The sequence below is a fragment of the Misgurnus anguillicaudatus genome, chromosome 5 (genome assembly GCF_027580225.2).
Source record: "Misgurnus anguillicaudatus chromosome 5, ASM2758022v2, whole genome shotgun sequence".
In the NCBI taxonomy this organism is placed as follows: Eukaryota; Metazoa; Chordata; class Actinopteri; order Cypriniformes; family Cobitidae; genus Misgurnus; species Misgurnus anguillicaudatus.
Window position 1 is genome coordinate 19,355,969 of NC_073341.2, and position 15,286 is coordinate 19,371,254.

The window sequence follows — 15,286 nt, forward strand, 5'->3', positions numbered from 1 at the left end:
GCAGAAAGAGAAAGCTTATGATGTGCTATATACAGTTTAATTACTGCAATGACCCAAAGCCTGCCATCTCTTATTCACTCTTTTCTGCCTCTGCCTGTTGTCTTGCAACCTTATGCAGTGCGGCTGTCAAACCAATACCACAACAAATCATTTTACCAGGAAAGTTAGTATTTAATAGTTGACCCAAGGTCTAAAAATAACCCGTTATTTAACTCCATAGCCACATTTTATGAAGTGGTGCATGCCAGCTCCAAATCACCATGCACGATATGAATGGTGTTGTGGATGTCGGGCTTGCTATAGGGTTGCTAAACTATGTTGAGGAATTGAAAGCATGTTTATGGTTCCTATAGGGCAGTAGTGGCTAACTCTTAAGACAGTCCATCCGAAAGCAAAAGTTTGACTTATTTTATCAATGTAAGTCTGCAGAATATGTTTGCCTTTTCTATCATTTACAGTACGATGTGAAAACTGTACGCCTCGTGGAAAAATAACAGAACATGCTTCCACATGATTTGAGGAAGCATTTATAGATAAATGGTGACAGATCAGATGATCTACAGTATGTGGCAAGGTTTAATACTTCTTCATATGCTTCTTCAATACTGTATGCTTCTAAATATGGGCAACAGTAACAGTAATCACTAGGCCTGCCCAAATACCCACACTTGAAAGCATGTGAACGCAAGAGGAAGTAAGTGCGCAAGACTGTCCCAAGACTGCAGCTGAAGTTCAGTGCTTGTACTGTAGTAATGCACACTACAGTAAATCCACACGCTGAACCTTTAATACCTCTTACTCGAAGCTAAATGTATCCCATCATGCATCTTGTTACATGCCCTAAAATTGTAAGATGGAATGGAAAACATTCCAGTGTGAGTTAAATTAAACTACTGTAGATATTATATAAAGTTTAATTGTAAAACATAGTGTTGCGAAGATGAATAGCCTATCTGTATTTTATTTGCAACTGACTTTTGGCTTTAATTAAAAACACCACAGTTACTAAACGATGTTACGGGACTAAATAAAGCTTTTATTGCAAAATAAAAATTGTGCAATTTTTGTGTGCCCCATTGTGTAATCAAAGGTTTTACACAAATGCAATGTCTTCACGCCGACTTGTACACCAATAACAGGAAATACGTCATGTAAGTAGATAAGTGGTCAAGTGCAAAGACCGCATATGTGGGTATTTGGACAGGCCTTATTCTTACTTTAGCATCATTTACAAAACTCCAATGCATAGAAAATCCATGTTGTGTATTCTCACTGCCCTCTGGAGTTGCAAAACAGCTACTGCACATGATCAGTCACCCACACCTACCGTAGGGATGCCAACTTTAGCAAAGGAAAATAAGGGACACTCAAAATACTTGTACTGTACAACGTAGTTTATATAATTTCTGTAGTTAGGTTAGTGAAAAAAAAACTTTTAGCATGAATTAAATATTAAAATGAATATGTAAATATTTGTTTGCCTTAACCTATTTATGTAGTGTTTAATTCTAAAATGAACTATGTCATATTTAAATGTCACACACACAACAACAAAAAAACACTTCCAGTAAACTGTACCACTATAGAATTGTGACTGCAAAAATAGATGATGATGATGATCTTTTAAGAGCATGTTGTCATTTTAAATTTAAAGTAGGCCTACTTTAAAGGGACACTCCACTTTTTTTGAAAACATGCTAATTTTCCAGCTCCGCTAGAGTTAAAGATTTGATTCTTACCGTTTTGGAATCCATTCAGCTGATCTCCAGGTCTGGCGCTACCACTTTTAGCATAGCTTAGCACAATCCATTGAATCTGATTAGTTCATTAGCGCCGCGCCTAAAAACATAACCAAAGAGTTTGGATATTTTTCCTATTTAAAACTTGACTCTTCTGTAGTTACATTGTGTACTAAGACAGACGAAAAATTAAAAGTTGTGTTTTTTAGGCAGATATGGCTAGGAACTAAACTCTCATTCTGGCATAATAATCAAGGACGTTGCTGTCGTAACATGGCTGCAGGAGGCGCAATATTACGCAGCAGCCGAAAATAGTCCCCTTAGTAACTTTCAATGGCAGGGGACTATTTTCGGGCAGTGCGTAATATCATTGATAATCTCAACTTTTTTATAAACATAACAGCTGATGTAGATATGTATGTAAATGTAGACAGGAGAAATGTTACATTAAATGTTTAAATGGTTTGTTTTAACATATATGAAGATATACATCACGCACGCACACACAGAAACTTAATCTTTAAAGGCACAGTATGGTTTTAAGCGGCATCTAGCTGTGAGATGGCGAATTGCAACCAACCTCAATTTGAAACACAATGAGAAGCCACGGTAGCTGCCACGGGACAAACATGTCGTCGTAGAAACATGACGGCAACTTCCATGTAAGCAGACCCATGGTGTATGTAGATAAAAACGGCTCATTCTAAGGTAATTAAAACAATACAGTTCATTATGTAAAGTCTTTATACACCACTGACAATTTAGTTATGTACATTATATTGCATTTCTGTCAAGAGATTCTTCCAAAAGTTACACGTTGCACCTTTAATCTAATAACTGTATATTCATTACCACCTGCACATTTATGTACATGTACAGCTCTCTATGAACATGCAGCCTGATAAAGGACAAACTGCGTTCCTTATATACAAAACATTGCTCTGATGTCTTAAATATGGGACGATTCCGTATACGTAATGGTCGGCCAGCATTCCCACACCTGCACTTCTACTGTCTTTGTGACACAATTACATGTCATTAACACCATTCATGTATACAGTAGGTAATTCTTTACAGATGGGGTGGGAAATTAAAAAATAACACTGACCTTGTCACATTTTATCATTTATGGGTTTAGGTTGTTCATGTAAGATAAGCCACTGGTAACCATTAGAGTTCATATGTTAACATTTGGCTATGCGTGTGTTCGTGAGAGAAAGAGTACACATCTAGGCTATTTGATGTTTCGAATTTATTCAAAGCAGGTCAGAATGTAATCATGAGCACTCATGTTGTTGTTTTGCTCCACTGAGTGAATCTTTTTGAATTACCTGATGAATCACCAGTCCATCTTTAAATGGGGGTGCATGATTTTTGAAAAACACTTTGGAAAATGGAGTCTGGCCAAGTACCAAAACACATTTGTAGCCAATCAGCAGTAGGGGGCGTGTCTACTAACCAACATTGTTGCCTAAGTTGCATATGTGTGGGGTGGGTCTATCAAAATAAGGTCCAGATTCTATTGGGGTAGCGGCATGTTTTTTTTAGATGATTTCAAATGTTAACATTGGCTTTCAGAGATCACGCACCCCGCCTTTAATATGTAAACTCTTTAACCTCTAATTACTTAAGAATATATAGTACACCAGGGGTTTTTAAACTTTGGGTCGGGACCCACTTGATAAGGTGGTTTGCACAAAGACGCTAGGCTACAATGACTTTGATATACCATAAGTTATTATTATTGTAAACTTACATTTTATTTATAAAATGACAAGGATAATAAAAACGACTTCATTATAAACAAGAATATTTTTATTGTCCTTATATTTACACTTAAAAATATGTTGGTGGGTCTTGGATTATGCCCGGTGTGCCCATTATGGATCGCAAAATGAAAGGTTTGGGAACCTCTGCAGTACACTGTCTGAAAACCAGACTGATCTCACAGAAAGTCATGTTATAGTCACGCAAAATTTTATTAATATATTTGTGTAAATGGCACGAAATGCAGCTTTTTTGTGTTTTGAAAACAAATGTCTTTTTCGTGTCACTCATTTCCATAAATCGTTTTTCGTGTCCATTGCACAACTTTTACGTGAAGAAAAACATGTAGAAACCAATATGTCCCAAACCCCAACTCTAACCCCAACCCCAAGCGACAATGAGTTAAAAATAGGAGGAAAAAAATGAGAAAACAATACATAAAAAGACACGAAAAAGAAAGTCGTGTCGCAGACATGAAAAACTATTTATAGAAATTTGTGCTGAGTTGGCTGAAAAGGCTGAATTTCGTGCCATGGACATAAATAAATTAATAAAAATTTTCAGGACTATAACACGACTTGCCGTGAGATCATGTTGGAAAACTGTCAGAGAATAATGAAAATAAATATTAGTAACTCATTGGTTTGCATTGGTACCAAATGTATACATACTTTTCCTAAATGGTACATATTAAGACCTCTTAAAAGGGCACTGTTCCAATGACACTAGGGACCACTTTTGGACCATTTTATCTGACAGTGTACCAGAATTAGAATTAAGACTTAAGTTCACCTGACTTATTTTTATTTTTACTGTTCCTCCTTTGTCTGTTATTTTATCCCCAGCCATGAGCATCAATTCTCTCTGTTGTGCTCTCATTTCATTGTACCGTCTGCAATAAATCCACTTATAAGAGCTATGATCTTACAGCACATGGATCTCATTTGTCTCAAAATTGGAAAGAAAACACAAGCATGGAAATGACTTGTTTAAGACAAGTGAGTCTGGAACTGTTTGTCTTTATTTAAATGAGACTGTGGGAGATCGTAGAAACGTTTGTAAACGTCTGTCATGGTTTAACATTAGCCACGCTGTCAATTCTGCAGGGAATCTGAAGTGCCTGTGGTGACTTTGTTAGCTGATGGAGACCAAAATGGGGAAAATTAATGACCACGTTTAGTTATTTATATTTTTCTAATTGGTTTTCATCCAGCATGAACTATGTCTGGTTAGCTACATAAATTCCTCTAAATGTCTTTACACAAAAAGAGGAATCTATGTGGTGGTCCCATGCATTTCTCAGAGTTTATTTGAATTTGTGGATACGCACATGGATTTTAGCTCTAAGTATCTGGACCTCGTCTGTTTTTGGTCTTCTTCTCTGTGCCAGTAATGTCTTTTCACGACAGGATATTAGCGGATACTTGGGCAAAGATGGGAAGCCCCTCACTCCCAGCTCTGAATTTTCACAATCCCCTGACTGTTCCCCCAATTTTTCCAAAGAAAATGGAAAGTAAAGAACTCCCTATGAAAAACCAACCTTTTTTTGCTTGATTGGTGGAAACAAGATATGCACTTTTTGGATGAGAACTGTCATGAAGGAATGTGGGGTTTGGTATAGGAAAACTGTTCAATAAGCCTGGACCCTAAACAAGGAGGTGGGCTCAAGGCATGTTAGGAGCCTCTATGGTAAAGCTTATTTATTGGGCCTAGGTGTGGGAGTCCTACACCCCTACATTGTATATACCATCCTAACACATCCTTAAAATCTTGAACGTGTCTAGTTAAATTTGATACACCAAAAGAAGTCTGTTTTAGCACCAGCACTTTCCTGAACTTTGCAATGTTTGGTTGTTTCAGATGAAAGGAAATAGTCATGTCCCCGGGTGCTTGCAGTAAGGAATGATTTAGATCTGACTTCAGGCTTATTGCTTTAACAGCTGACTGCTGAGTGGAAGTCGTGCAAATGGACTCTGAAACCATTTGTTGTTACATTTGGTTTATTACACAAAAAAATGTTTTCGAAAGGAAAGAATGGTGTAGTATATAACAGTACATTTATGCAAAAGTTTCACAGATCCTCTAATTCAAGGTGTCGATACGTTAAACTTTTGCATTCTTTAAATAATGTGGTAGGCAAAACCTAACCTAAAATTACATGCATAGCTGTTACCATAATTATTTTAAGTAACCAGAGAACTTTATGAAAGGGCAGGACGGAGGAGAGCAGACGAGTTAAAAAAGCCGTATCCGTGTCCTTAACTATAGGTCTCCAGTCGACTTAGCAGAGGTGAAATTACAGAGTCAAGATGTTTTGGTCTCAATATCCAGCCTTATGGTGTCTCCCATATGGCGTTTCATTAAAGAAGACCTGTAAGTGCAACCTACACAAGCTTACATTAGAATAAAACAACCGCATTTATGTCCTTAGACAGGAGATCGTAAAAATGCATTGAAGCCAGCTGTGCACATGCTCAGACTGGCTCAACCAAATATGTGAAATCCAGACTAAATAATCTAATTATGATATGCAAAGCATCAAAGTTTGATTTCACATCGTTGACATTACCTTATAGATATCAATGTTGTATTTTCTTTACATCACGTAAGATGATTTTATGTACAAACAGTAAATTACAAAAAATGACTGGGTCACGAATGACACACAATGATGCCATATGTGGGAACATACAGTACACAAACTTAAAATCTGATCTGCAATCTGCTTTGAATTTGATGGAGTCTACTTGGCACCTGAACGCAAAAGCAGGCAATAGTGTTTCCCTCATAGATTTGATTATGCAAAGGCATGACTTGGAAGGCACTCAGAATTCAGTTTTGAGTTTCTTATGTCTCCTCACTCCATGTGTTTTGTTATCCAACTGGTCACAAGGGCTTTAAAAAACAGCATTAGAAAAACAAAAAAGACATTGATCCGCACCACTTTCTATATCCAGCCATCTATGGTAGCTGCTCCACTTAATTCTCTTCACTTTTGTGTTTTTCATCCGTCTCGGAGGCCGGTACTATTGGGAATTGACTTGACCTCACCATCCGTCTCCATGCGTGTGACTACCCAGATGTTCCATAAATTCCGGAGGGGTTGTTTTTTGTATTCTTTACGGGTGAATATACAATCGTTGCCTGGTTGTTATTTTGCCAAGGCTTAGTCAGTAAGAATGTTTGTCTTCAGGGTGTTTGGATCTGAAGTTTAGTAATAATCCCTGTCGTAGTCCTGTATTTGGTCATAGTCCATCACTGCATTTACATTTTGTTCCAAATAAGCAGCCATCTCATCTAATCCAAAAAGAAGTGAGGAAACAGTTATACATACAGTTTATATAACCAGAAGTATTATTGTGAGATACTGGAGCTCAAGCTATATTTTATACCTGGCGGCAACACCCCTAAAATTGCAGTAGCTGAAACTTGGCCGAGCTCATTTCGAGCGATGCACCTGTACGTGCCAGAATCCGCCGGACTGGACACTTCAATCTGCAGCCAGCTAGAGAGCATATACTTCTGAGGGCCACCTCGAGACTGGAGGAAAAATAGAGAAATGAAAACCAGAGCCGCCTACTTTCTCAGGTAGGCTGACATCTGTATATAACTTCTGAAGTCCTTGGCATGTTCATTGAGACATACAACTTGGAATGTCCTCTAAATCTCTAGGCTATAAACACGTTTAGAAGATCGTGGTATAAATCAAGGCGGTTTATGAATTCGCAAAGTTTCGGTTTCAAACAGCTCTTATTTTACCTGAATTGATATGTGGGGATCATCGCCAGGTAAAATGACCTCCTTTCCATCTTTCCTCCACTCCACCAGTGCCATGGGAAATGCAGACACCTCACACATAAATGCCACACTGCTCCCGGTTACATTAACCTGATTATGTGGCGGCACTTTGATGTTTGGGACTGTGAGGAAAAAACACAGGAAGAGACCGGCGGAGGAGAAAGGTCATATCAGGAATCATATTTTAAATAGACTTCCTGTGTTGAGACAACTTAAAGATCTGTTTAAAGGTCATAAATCCTCTCTTTAAGTTATATAGGGGTCAAGTTAAAACTCCCAAAAGCATGCAGGAGGCAGGGGAAAACAGTTTTTAAGAGAAAGAAAGAAAAAGAAAGAGTTTCTTCTAATACACTTATTGAGAATAAATAAAATACATTTTTTTCAAATGTAAAAAAACAATGTAAGAAAGAAAGAAGGAAGGATGGATGGATGGATGGCTAGATACTTTTCTTCTAACACTCTTATGGAGAAACAATAGATATAGTCTTAGTAGAAAGAAAGAATGAAGGAAGGAAAGAAAGAAGGAGGGACGGACGGACGGACGGACGGACGGACGGACGGACGGACAGACAGACAGACAGACAGACAGACAGACAGACAGACAGACAGACAGATAGATAGATAGATAGATAGATAGAAGGAAGGAATAAAGAAATAATCGTATGCAGAAAGAATAGATATATAATCTTAGAAATAGAAGGAAGGAAAAAATAAAGAATCTTATGGAGAAAGAAAGAATGAAGGAAGGAAAGAAAGAAAGAAAGAAAGAAAGAAAGAAAGAAGGAAGGACAGACAGACAGACAGACAGACAGACAGACAGACAGATAGATAGATAGATAGAAAAAAAAGAATCTTATGGAGAATGAAAGAATGAAGGAAGGAAAGAAAGAAAGAAAGAAAGAAAGAAGGAAGTATGGACAGACAGATAGACATATAGATAGATAGACATATAGATCGGACGGACGGACGGACGGACGGACGGACGGACGGACGGACGGACGGACGGACAGACAGACAGACAGACAGACAGACAGACAGACAGACAGACAGACAGACAGATAGATAGAAGGAATAAAGAAAGAATCGTATGCAGAAAGAATAGATATATAGTCTTAGTAGAAAGTATGAAACAAGGAATGAAGAAAGAAAGAAGTAAAAAATAAAGAAAGGAGGAAGAAAGGACGGATGGGCAGACAGAGAGATAGATATATACTTTTCTATAGATAGAACGTAGGAAGGAAGGAAGAAAGGGTGGATGGATGGATGGATGGATGGATGGATGGATGGATGGATGGATGGATGGATGGATGGATGGATGGATGGATGGATGGATGGATGGATGGATAGATAGATAGATAGATAGATAGATAGATAGATAGATAGATAGATAGATAGATAGATAGATAGATAGGAAGAAAGGATGGATAGATAAATGGACGCACAGACAGACAGACAGATAGATAGATAGATAGATAGATAGAAGGAAGGAAAAAATAAATAATCTTATGGAGAAAGTATAGATACATAGTCTTAGTAGAAAGAAAGAATGAAACAAGGAATGAAGAAAGAAGGAAGGAAGGAATAAAGAAGGAAGAAAGGACGGATGGGCAGACAGACAGACAGATAGATAGATAGAAAGATAGATAGAACGTAGGAAGAAAGGATGGACGAATAGATGGACAGATAGATAGATAGAACATAGGAAGGAAGGAAGAAAGGATGGATGGATGTACAGACGGACAGACAGACATACAGACAGACAGACAGACAGACAGACAGACAGACAGACAGACAGACAGATAGATAGATAGATAGATAGATAGATAGATAGAATGGAGAAATAATAAATATACAGTCTTAGAAGTAAGAAAGAAAGAAGGATTTCTTTTTCTTTTAATACACTCTTACGGAAAAATAGAAATTCACAAAGAAAAGAAAAAAGAAAGAAACTTTCATTTTAAAAATAGAAATACAGTCTTGAAAACCATTTTTCGTATTATGTTTTGTGTGTTATTATTAATACCTGTCTTGCACGGTCCCTCTGTCATATTAAGTTGTGGGTTTATAAACGCCGCTTCTTTGAACTGACAGATATTCTTGTATGTTTGTCCGTCTGATCCACACAGAGTTTGTTGAGACAAACACACACACTGCGGTTCATCCTCCTCGCCGTCCAGTCTGTCCAGTTGGCACTCCAAGTTTTCTCCACACAGCCCATAATAGACATTTCTGTGTCCGAGGTCACAGGTTTGTCCCTCCAAGTTGCCGCATTCCGAGCAACAGGCGCATCTGTCCTTCACGAGCCCCGCTCTGCAGCCACGCGCGGGGGGACACAGCTCCGGCACGCACGTGTCGCACCCCTCCGTCCCGTTCCTGTCGTCAAACTCATCCACAACTTTGTAGTAGTCGAAGGTGGCCAAGTCCTCGTCCATGTAATCATATTTGTAATTGGGAAAACCCTCAGCAGGTCTCACGCTTACGACTAACAACACAGCAGATGCGATCACATACACTAACATTATCAGGGCTTGTGTCCGGCGCCCAAGACGTGCAAGCAATAAATACTCTTTTCGCGCAAATTCTGTTTTTCTTTCCAAAGTTAAACAGCATGAACTCTGCTGGTTTGAAAAATGGTCTTCATCATGCTCTCCAAGCACGCGCAGACATTTGATTTAAAGGCGACTTCAATGAAGGTCAACTTGGAAAAGAAGTACAAAAAATAAATAAATCTTAAAATCCCCACAGATGAATGTCAACCTCAACTTGGTATTTGAAGAAAAAACATATTTCCAAAATAAATGAGATGACAAAATGCGAGTTTTGATATTTTAAGAGCAAGAGCTGTGCCCCCGTGCATCCCCGACTGTGTTTCTGCGTCTGTAAAACCATCTGTGTCTGGCGGAAAATAGATACAGTCCTCCCCCACTCACGCCCTTTCCACATTTGTCCTATTGGATGCCAGGGGTGCACAAAAATTTATGGTGAATGTTTGGTTTTTAATACTGGTTTAGCAAACGATATCTAGATTAAGCAACGAGTGTATTGACAGCTGGCAAACGTTACTTATCATAATCGGTAAAGAATAACGCGAGCCAGCAGGTGGCGGTATTTTCACTCTAAACTTCAAACTAGATTAGTGGTTTGTTATTTTCTATTACTTGTTGGTTAATTGTGTAGTTTACTAAAAACTAAACCAGTCTGACATTATTCAGTCTTTACATATATTTGATAGTATGTTCTTATTGTCTATCATTTTGTAAGACAAATGTAAACTCGTTATTTGGTTTATATTAAAAATTTCCATCCATTTTTACAGTATTTAAAAATATGTTTAAAAAATTTTCATGAAAAAATGATTTAAAAAAACTTTAAAACTTTTAAAAAGCATGCATCAAGTTTATTTCAATGCATATATGGTATTTATGTTAATTTTATCCAATAAAAATTACATTTGCACCTTTTTTATGAAAGTTAAGACTGAATGGACCTGAAAATGTAAAATGGTGTAACCAATTGCGCCAAAGAAATATAAATATTAAACATTTTATCCACCTTGATGTCATGTAAACGTAATCATCAAAAAAAAGATATATTTATCATTTTATTAGTTATTTCTATATGTTTTTGTAATATTTGTCCTGACATATGGTGAAAACAGCTTTGTTCTAAATAATCTTTGACAAATTATGTAAAATGTGTGTAAAAAAATCAAATTACACTAAACTAGATTATTATATTTTATTCCAATTCTTTTATGAATACATTTATATTTTCATTTAAAAAATACTAGTTACACCAATTGACATTTTTGCAATTATCCCCCAAATATTCTTTCAAAATTAAATAAAACCAGAAATTTTATACTTGGTCCTCAAAAAAGAGAACGTATGCAAGTAATCTGCAAATCTGTTTCGAAATTTTAACCATTTTACATTTAATTGAACCATACAGACACAAAATAATTAACGTCATGTCATTGACCCATTTACTAAACAGCTACACAATTCCTAAGAACTGTAGTTTATATATTATATATCTAAAATTTATTTTTAAATAGTATACTATTGTATATAAAAATTCACTAAAGTTAATAATGTAAAATACTAGAGCAACAAAGTGTAGCAATTAATTTAGTTACTACATGAGGAAAAAAAAACAGATTATAATTTTGGGTTATAAATTTGTAACATCTTGGGGTCAATGTAGTGCAATGCCCACCTGGACATAGTCATGTGTTTTTGCACCTATTAAAAACATAGATTTGCTTAAAACTTTTGGCCCAAAGACATGCCGTGATTCTTTAAACTTATAAAAACATTGCTTATATTTGGCTTAAATGTTTGGTGGTTAAAGTGTAAACTTTAATATACTGTTTTCATTACTCGCTGTATAAATATTAGGAAGGTTATATCCCCAAAAACTATGTCCATGATGAAAAGTCAAAATCCACTTTTACCACCAAAAATAGGATATTATATCTCAACAAAATGTTTTTATGCTAACAATATTTTCACAACCGTAAATTAAAAAAGCAAAGATCTCTCTCTCTCTCTCTCCTTTAGTTGGACATTCAGAGTCTGTTAGTCTTGTTGTAGGTGCTGGACTCTTGGCACAGGCTGTGCTGAATCATGGGATATGAAACAAAGCACGGCTGGGCGAAACTGACAACTAATGAAATAACTTTGTGGGGCATCAAAAGAAAAGGGAGGGTAGAATAGAGAGGATGAGGATGGTGATGTGTGTGTGTTTGGCTGGTATTTCTTCTGCCCTCCCAGTGCCAGCCAGCCAGCCTATTGGGAACTGTCTATGAATGCGTTCAGGTCATAGAAAAGTTTTGGCAGAGTTTCCACCCCTGAGCTTACAGTATATATTAAGCCCGTGATGCCACCCCACAGCGACTGGCATCCCGGATCTGGTAAGTTAACACTGCATATTTAATTGTGCATTCTTTATTATTGCTATTTTTTAAAACCATCTTATCTGTACACACTTTTTTGTGCTACATTAAATTATGTACTATTTATTTCTTATATGTACAACGTCACCTCTCGACAAAGCTCATCACACCCATCCTGGTTCACTATGGCAACTGATCACCAGAACCCTGCAACCAAGCAAAAGCAACCAGTGGCCAGTGCATTCAAGGTACAAACACATTCTTACAGATTTTGTGCCTTTCGCGTTCCTATATAATCCTGTTTTCCACTTTCTCTCGCCCCACAGTTGGTAATCTACGAGCAGGAAAACTTCCAAGGCCGCTGTCATGAGCTGACTGGGCCCTGTAACAACCTCCAAGAGGCGGGCATGGAGAAAGTGGGCTCAATACTGGTTCTGTGTGGACCGTGGGTGTTTCTAAAAACAAATTACTTATAATGAAGGTCAGAGAAAGTAACCGAGACACTATGTCTAGGAGAGACTAGCTGTGACTCAGAGATAAATTGTAGGTAATATGATAAAGATGTGCAATTTGTGTGTAGGTGGGTGGGATATGAGCAGCCCGGCTGTAAAGGGGAACAGTATGTGTTCGAGAAGGGTGAGTATCCTCGCTGGGATGCCTGGACCAACAGCAGACGCAGTGACTGCATCTTCGCCTTCCGCCCCATTAAAGTGGTAACTACTTACTATAGCCCTGTAAAGTGCTTGTTTTATATATACACTACCAATGTACCAAACTATGCTTTTGACTATTCTAATATATCATCTCCTCTGCACCCCTGCAGGACAGCCAGGAACACAAGATCATGCTGTATGAGAACCCAAGCTTCGCTGGGAAGAAGATTGAGATCATAGATGATGACGTCCCCAGCTTCCATGCTCATGGATACCATGAGAAAGTCTCATCAGTTCGTGTGCAGAGTGGCACGTGAGTAAAACCTTGCAAACAAGTGACTCTTTAGTCTCGATTCTGATATTTAATGCAGACATTGCAGTAAATATTTGTCTTTATATTCTTCTGTATGTCTTCATAACAGCTGGGTGGGTTATCAGTACCCAGGATACAGAGGCTATCAGTACTTGTTCGAGAAAGGAGAGTATAAGGAGTGTTCTGAGTTCGGGGCTGTGCTGCCACAGATTCAATCCGTGAGGCGCATTCGTGACATGCAATGGCACCAAAGAGGGGCTTTCCACGCCTCTAACTAATCGATCAGCACATCACCCTTCAGCATCTGACACTTTTACCCTACTCTTCATCTCTGAATGCTGATCTTTCATGCCTCTTTCAGTTGTGTCAGTGATTTCATTTGCTACTGCAGAGTAATAAATAACTGATTTTGCGTTATGGCTGACTCTGTCTTATGAAATCTTTTTGAAATACTTGATTTTCTAGCTTTTCTAAACCTAACAACCCCCCCCCCCTTTTTTTTATTACTATGCAAGGGAATAGATGGGTACACTGCAAAAAAAAAACAAAAAAAACAATGAACTTTCTTACTTAGTATTTTTGTCTTGTTTCAGTACAACAATTCTTAAGATCAATTTTCTTGATGAGCAAAAAACAACAGACAAAAAAAATCAAATTTAAGTGAATTTGTGCTTACAACAAGCAAAAAAAGTCTGCCAATGGGGTAAAAAAAATTCAAATAAGTTTACTTTTTTCTTAAACACTTAATTCAAGAAAAAAATAATGTCAACTCTGCTATTGCACTGCAAAAAATGATTTTCAAGAAAACATTTTCTTAGTATTTTTGTCTTGTTTTCAGCAAAAATATCTGCCAATTGGGTAAGCAAATTTTTCTTGAATTTTTCTTGAATTTAGTGTTTAAGAAACATTTTAAGATTTTTTTGCTTACCCCATTGGCAGATTTTTTGCTTGTTTTATGGACAAAATCACTTAAATTTGATATTTTTGGTCTAGAAACTAGACAAATTTTCTTGGGTCGTTTTGCTTATCAAGAAAAAGCATCTTAATGTAAGAATTTTTAGATATTAGATATTTTTACTGAAAACAATACAAAAATACTAAGAAACTTTTTTTCTTGAAAATCATTTTAAATTTTTTTTTGCTTGTTTTAAGCAAAAATTCACTTAAAAGTAATATTTTTGGTCAAACAACTAAACTTATTTTCTTATCATTAAGAAAATGCATATTGATTTAAGAAATTTTAGAAACTAAAAACAAGACAAAAATACTAAGAAAATATTTTTTGCAGAGTATATCTTGTATCATTGTTATATACATAGGTTGCAGATGTTTCATTCCTTAACACCTTCTTAGTATAAAAGCACAAACAGCAGATAATTTTATAGATATGGGAGAAATACGAGCAATTATTTAAACGAAATGATGGCAGGAAAGAATAGTGAAATACAGGTGAATCCAGACAAAAACAGGAGGGTTGAGAGGTATTCTCATTGCATACCTCAGTACTTTACTCAATCCCTAAATCAGGAAAAAGAAAAACTTTTTATAATATTTAAGAAATATTACATTGATGTTTTTATTCAATTACAAATCAGTTCAGAAGAAATGAAAACATGACCCTGGTATAAATCTTACCGACAGTTACACAGGAATAATATTTTAACAAAAGAGGATCAGGAATTTCATCTTCCTTGTTGCACTTAAATGTTAAAGTTTAATCAACTTTTCAATTCAATCAATTCATTTCAGCTTTTTGACTAGTAAGGAGTTCCTATAATTTATAAAAATAAAGTTGTATTAGCACTTTATTTTTTAATTATTCATTACACAACACCTCACCAGTCAAGAAAGTGTACAAATTATTTGTAATTTCAAATTTAAGTGCAACAAGGAATTTTTACAGCGTTACAAGTTAGAAGACAGACAGAATACATTCATGTTTTCTTGTAGATATAAAGCTAGTTAAACTGGTTTGTGTCACTGTTTTGCAAGTATGCGTGTGACCTTATTGTAACAACAACAAAAAAAAAACAGTAAGGAGTAAGGGGTGAAAAGTTGATGTGCAGCTTCAAATGAATATAACTGGAATTTTTGGTCTAAAAGCCTCATTTTATTTAAG

General features: G+C 36.6%; 2 protein-coding genes across 2 annotated transcripts; one reads left to right on the forward strand and one right to left on the reverse strand.

The window, feature by feature from the left end:
* Positions 1 to 5,494: 5,494 nt before the first annotated feature.
* Positions 5,495 to 10,356, reverse strand: kazald3 (Kazal-type serine peptidase inhibitor domain 3). The gene is made up of 4 exons (XM_055169250.2): positions 9,328 to 10,356; positions 7,266 to 7,426; positions 6,899 to 7,046; positions 5,495 to 6,803 (listed from the first exon to the last, which is right to left on the reverse strand). Exons 1-4 carry the CDS (start codon positions 9,821 to 9,823, stop codon positions 6,718 to 6,720), a joined length of 891 nt encoding a protein of 296 aa, XP_055025225.2. The 5' UTR covers positions 9,824 to 10,356; the 3' UTR covers positions 5,495 to 6,717.
* Positions 10,357 to 12,294: 1,938 nt separating this feature from the next.
* Positions 12,295 to 13,584, forward strand: crybb2 (crystallin, beta B2). The gene is made up of 5 exons (XM_055168590.2): positions 12,295 to 12,449; positions 12,528 to 12,646; positions 12,782 to 12,914; positions 13,025 to 13,167; positions 13,277 to 13,584. The coding sequence occupies exons 1-5, from the start codon at positions 12,336 to 12,338 to the stop codon at positions 13,443 to 13,445; spliced, it is 678 nt and encodes a 225-aa protein (XP_055024565.2). The 5' UTR covers positions 12,295 to 12,335; the 3' UTR covers positions 13,446 to 13,584.
* The last annotated feature ends 1,702 nt before the right edge of the window (positions 13,585 to 15,286 follow it).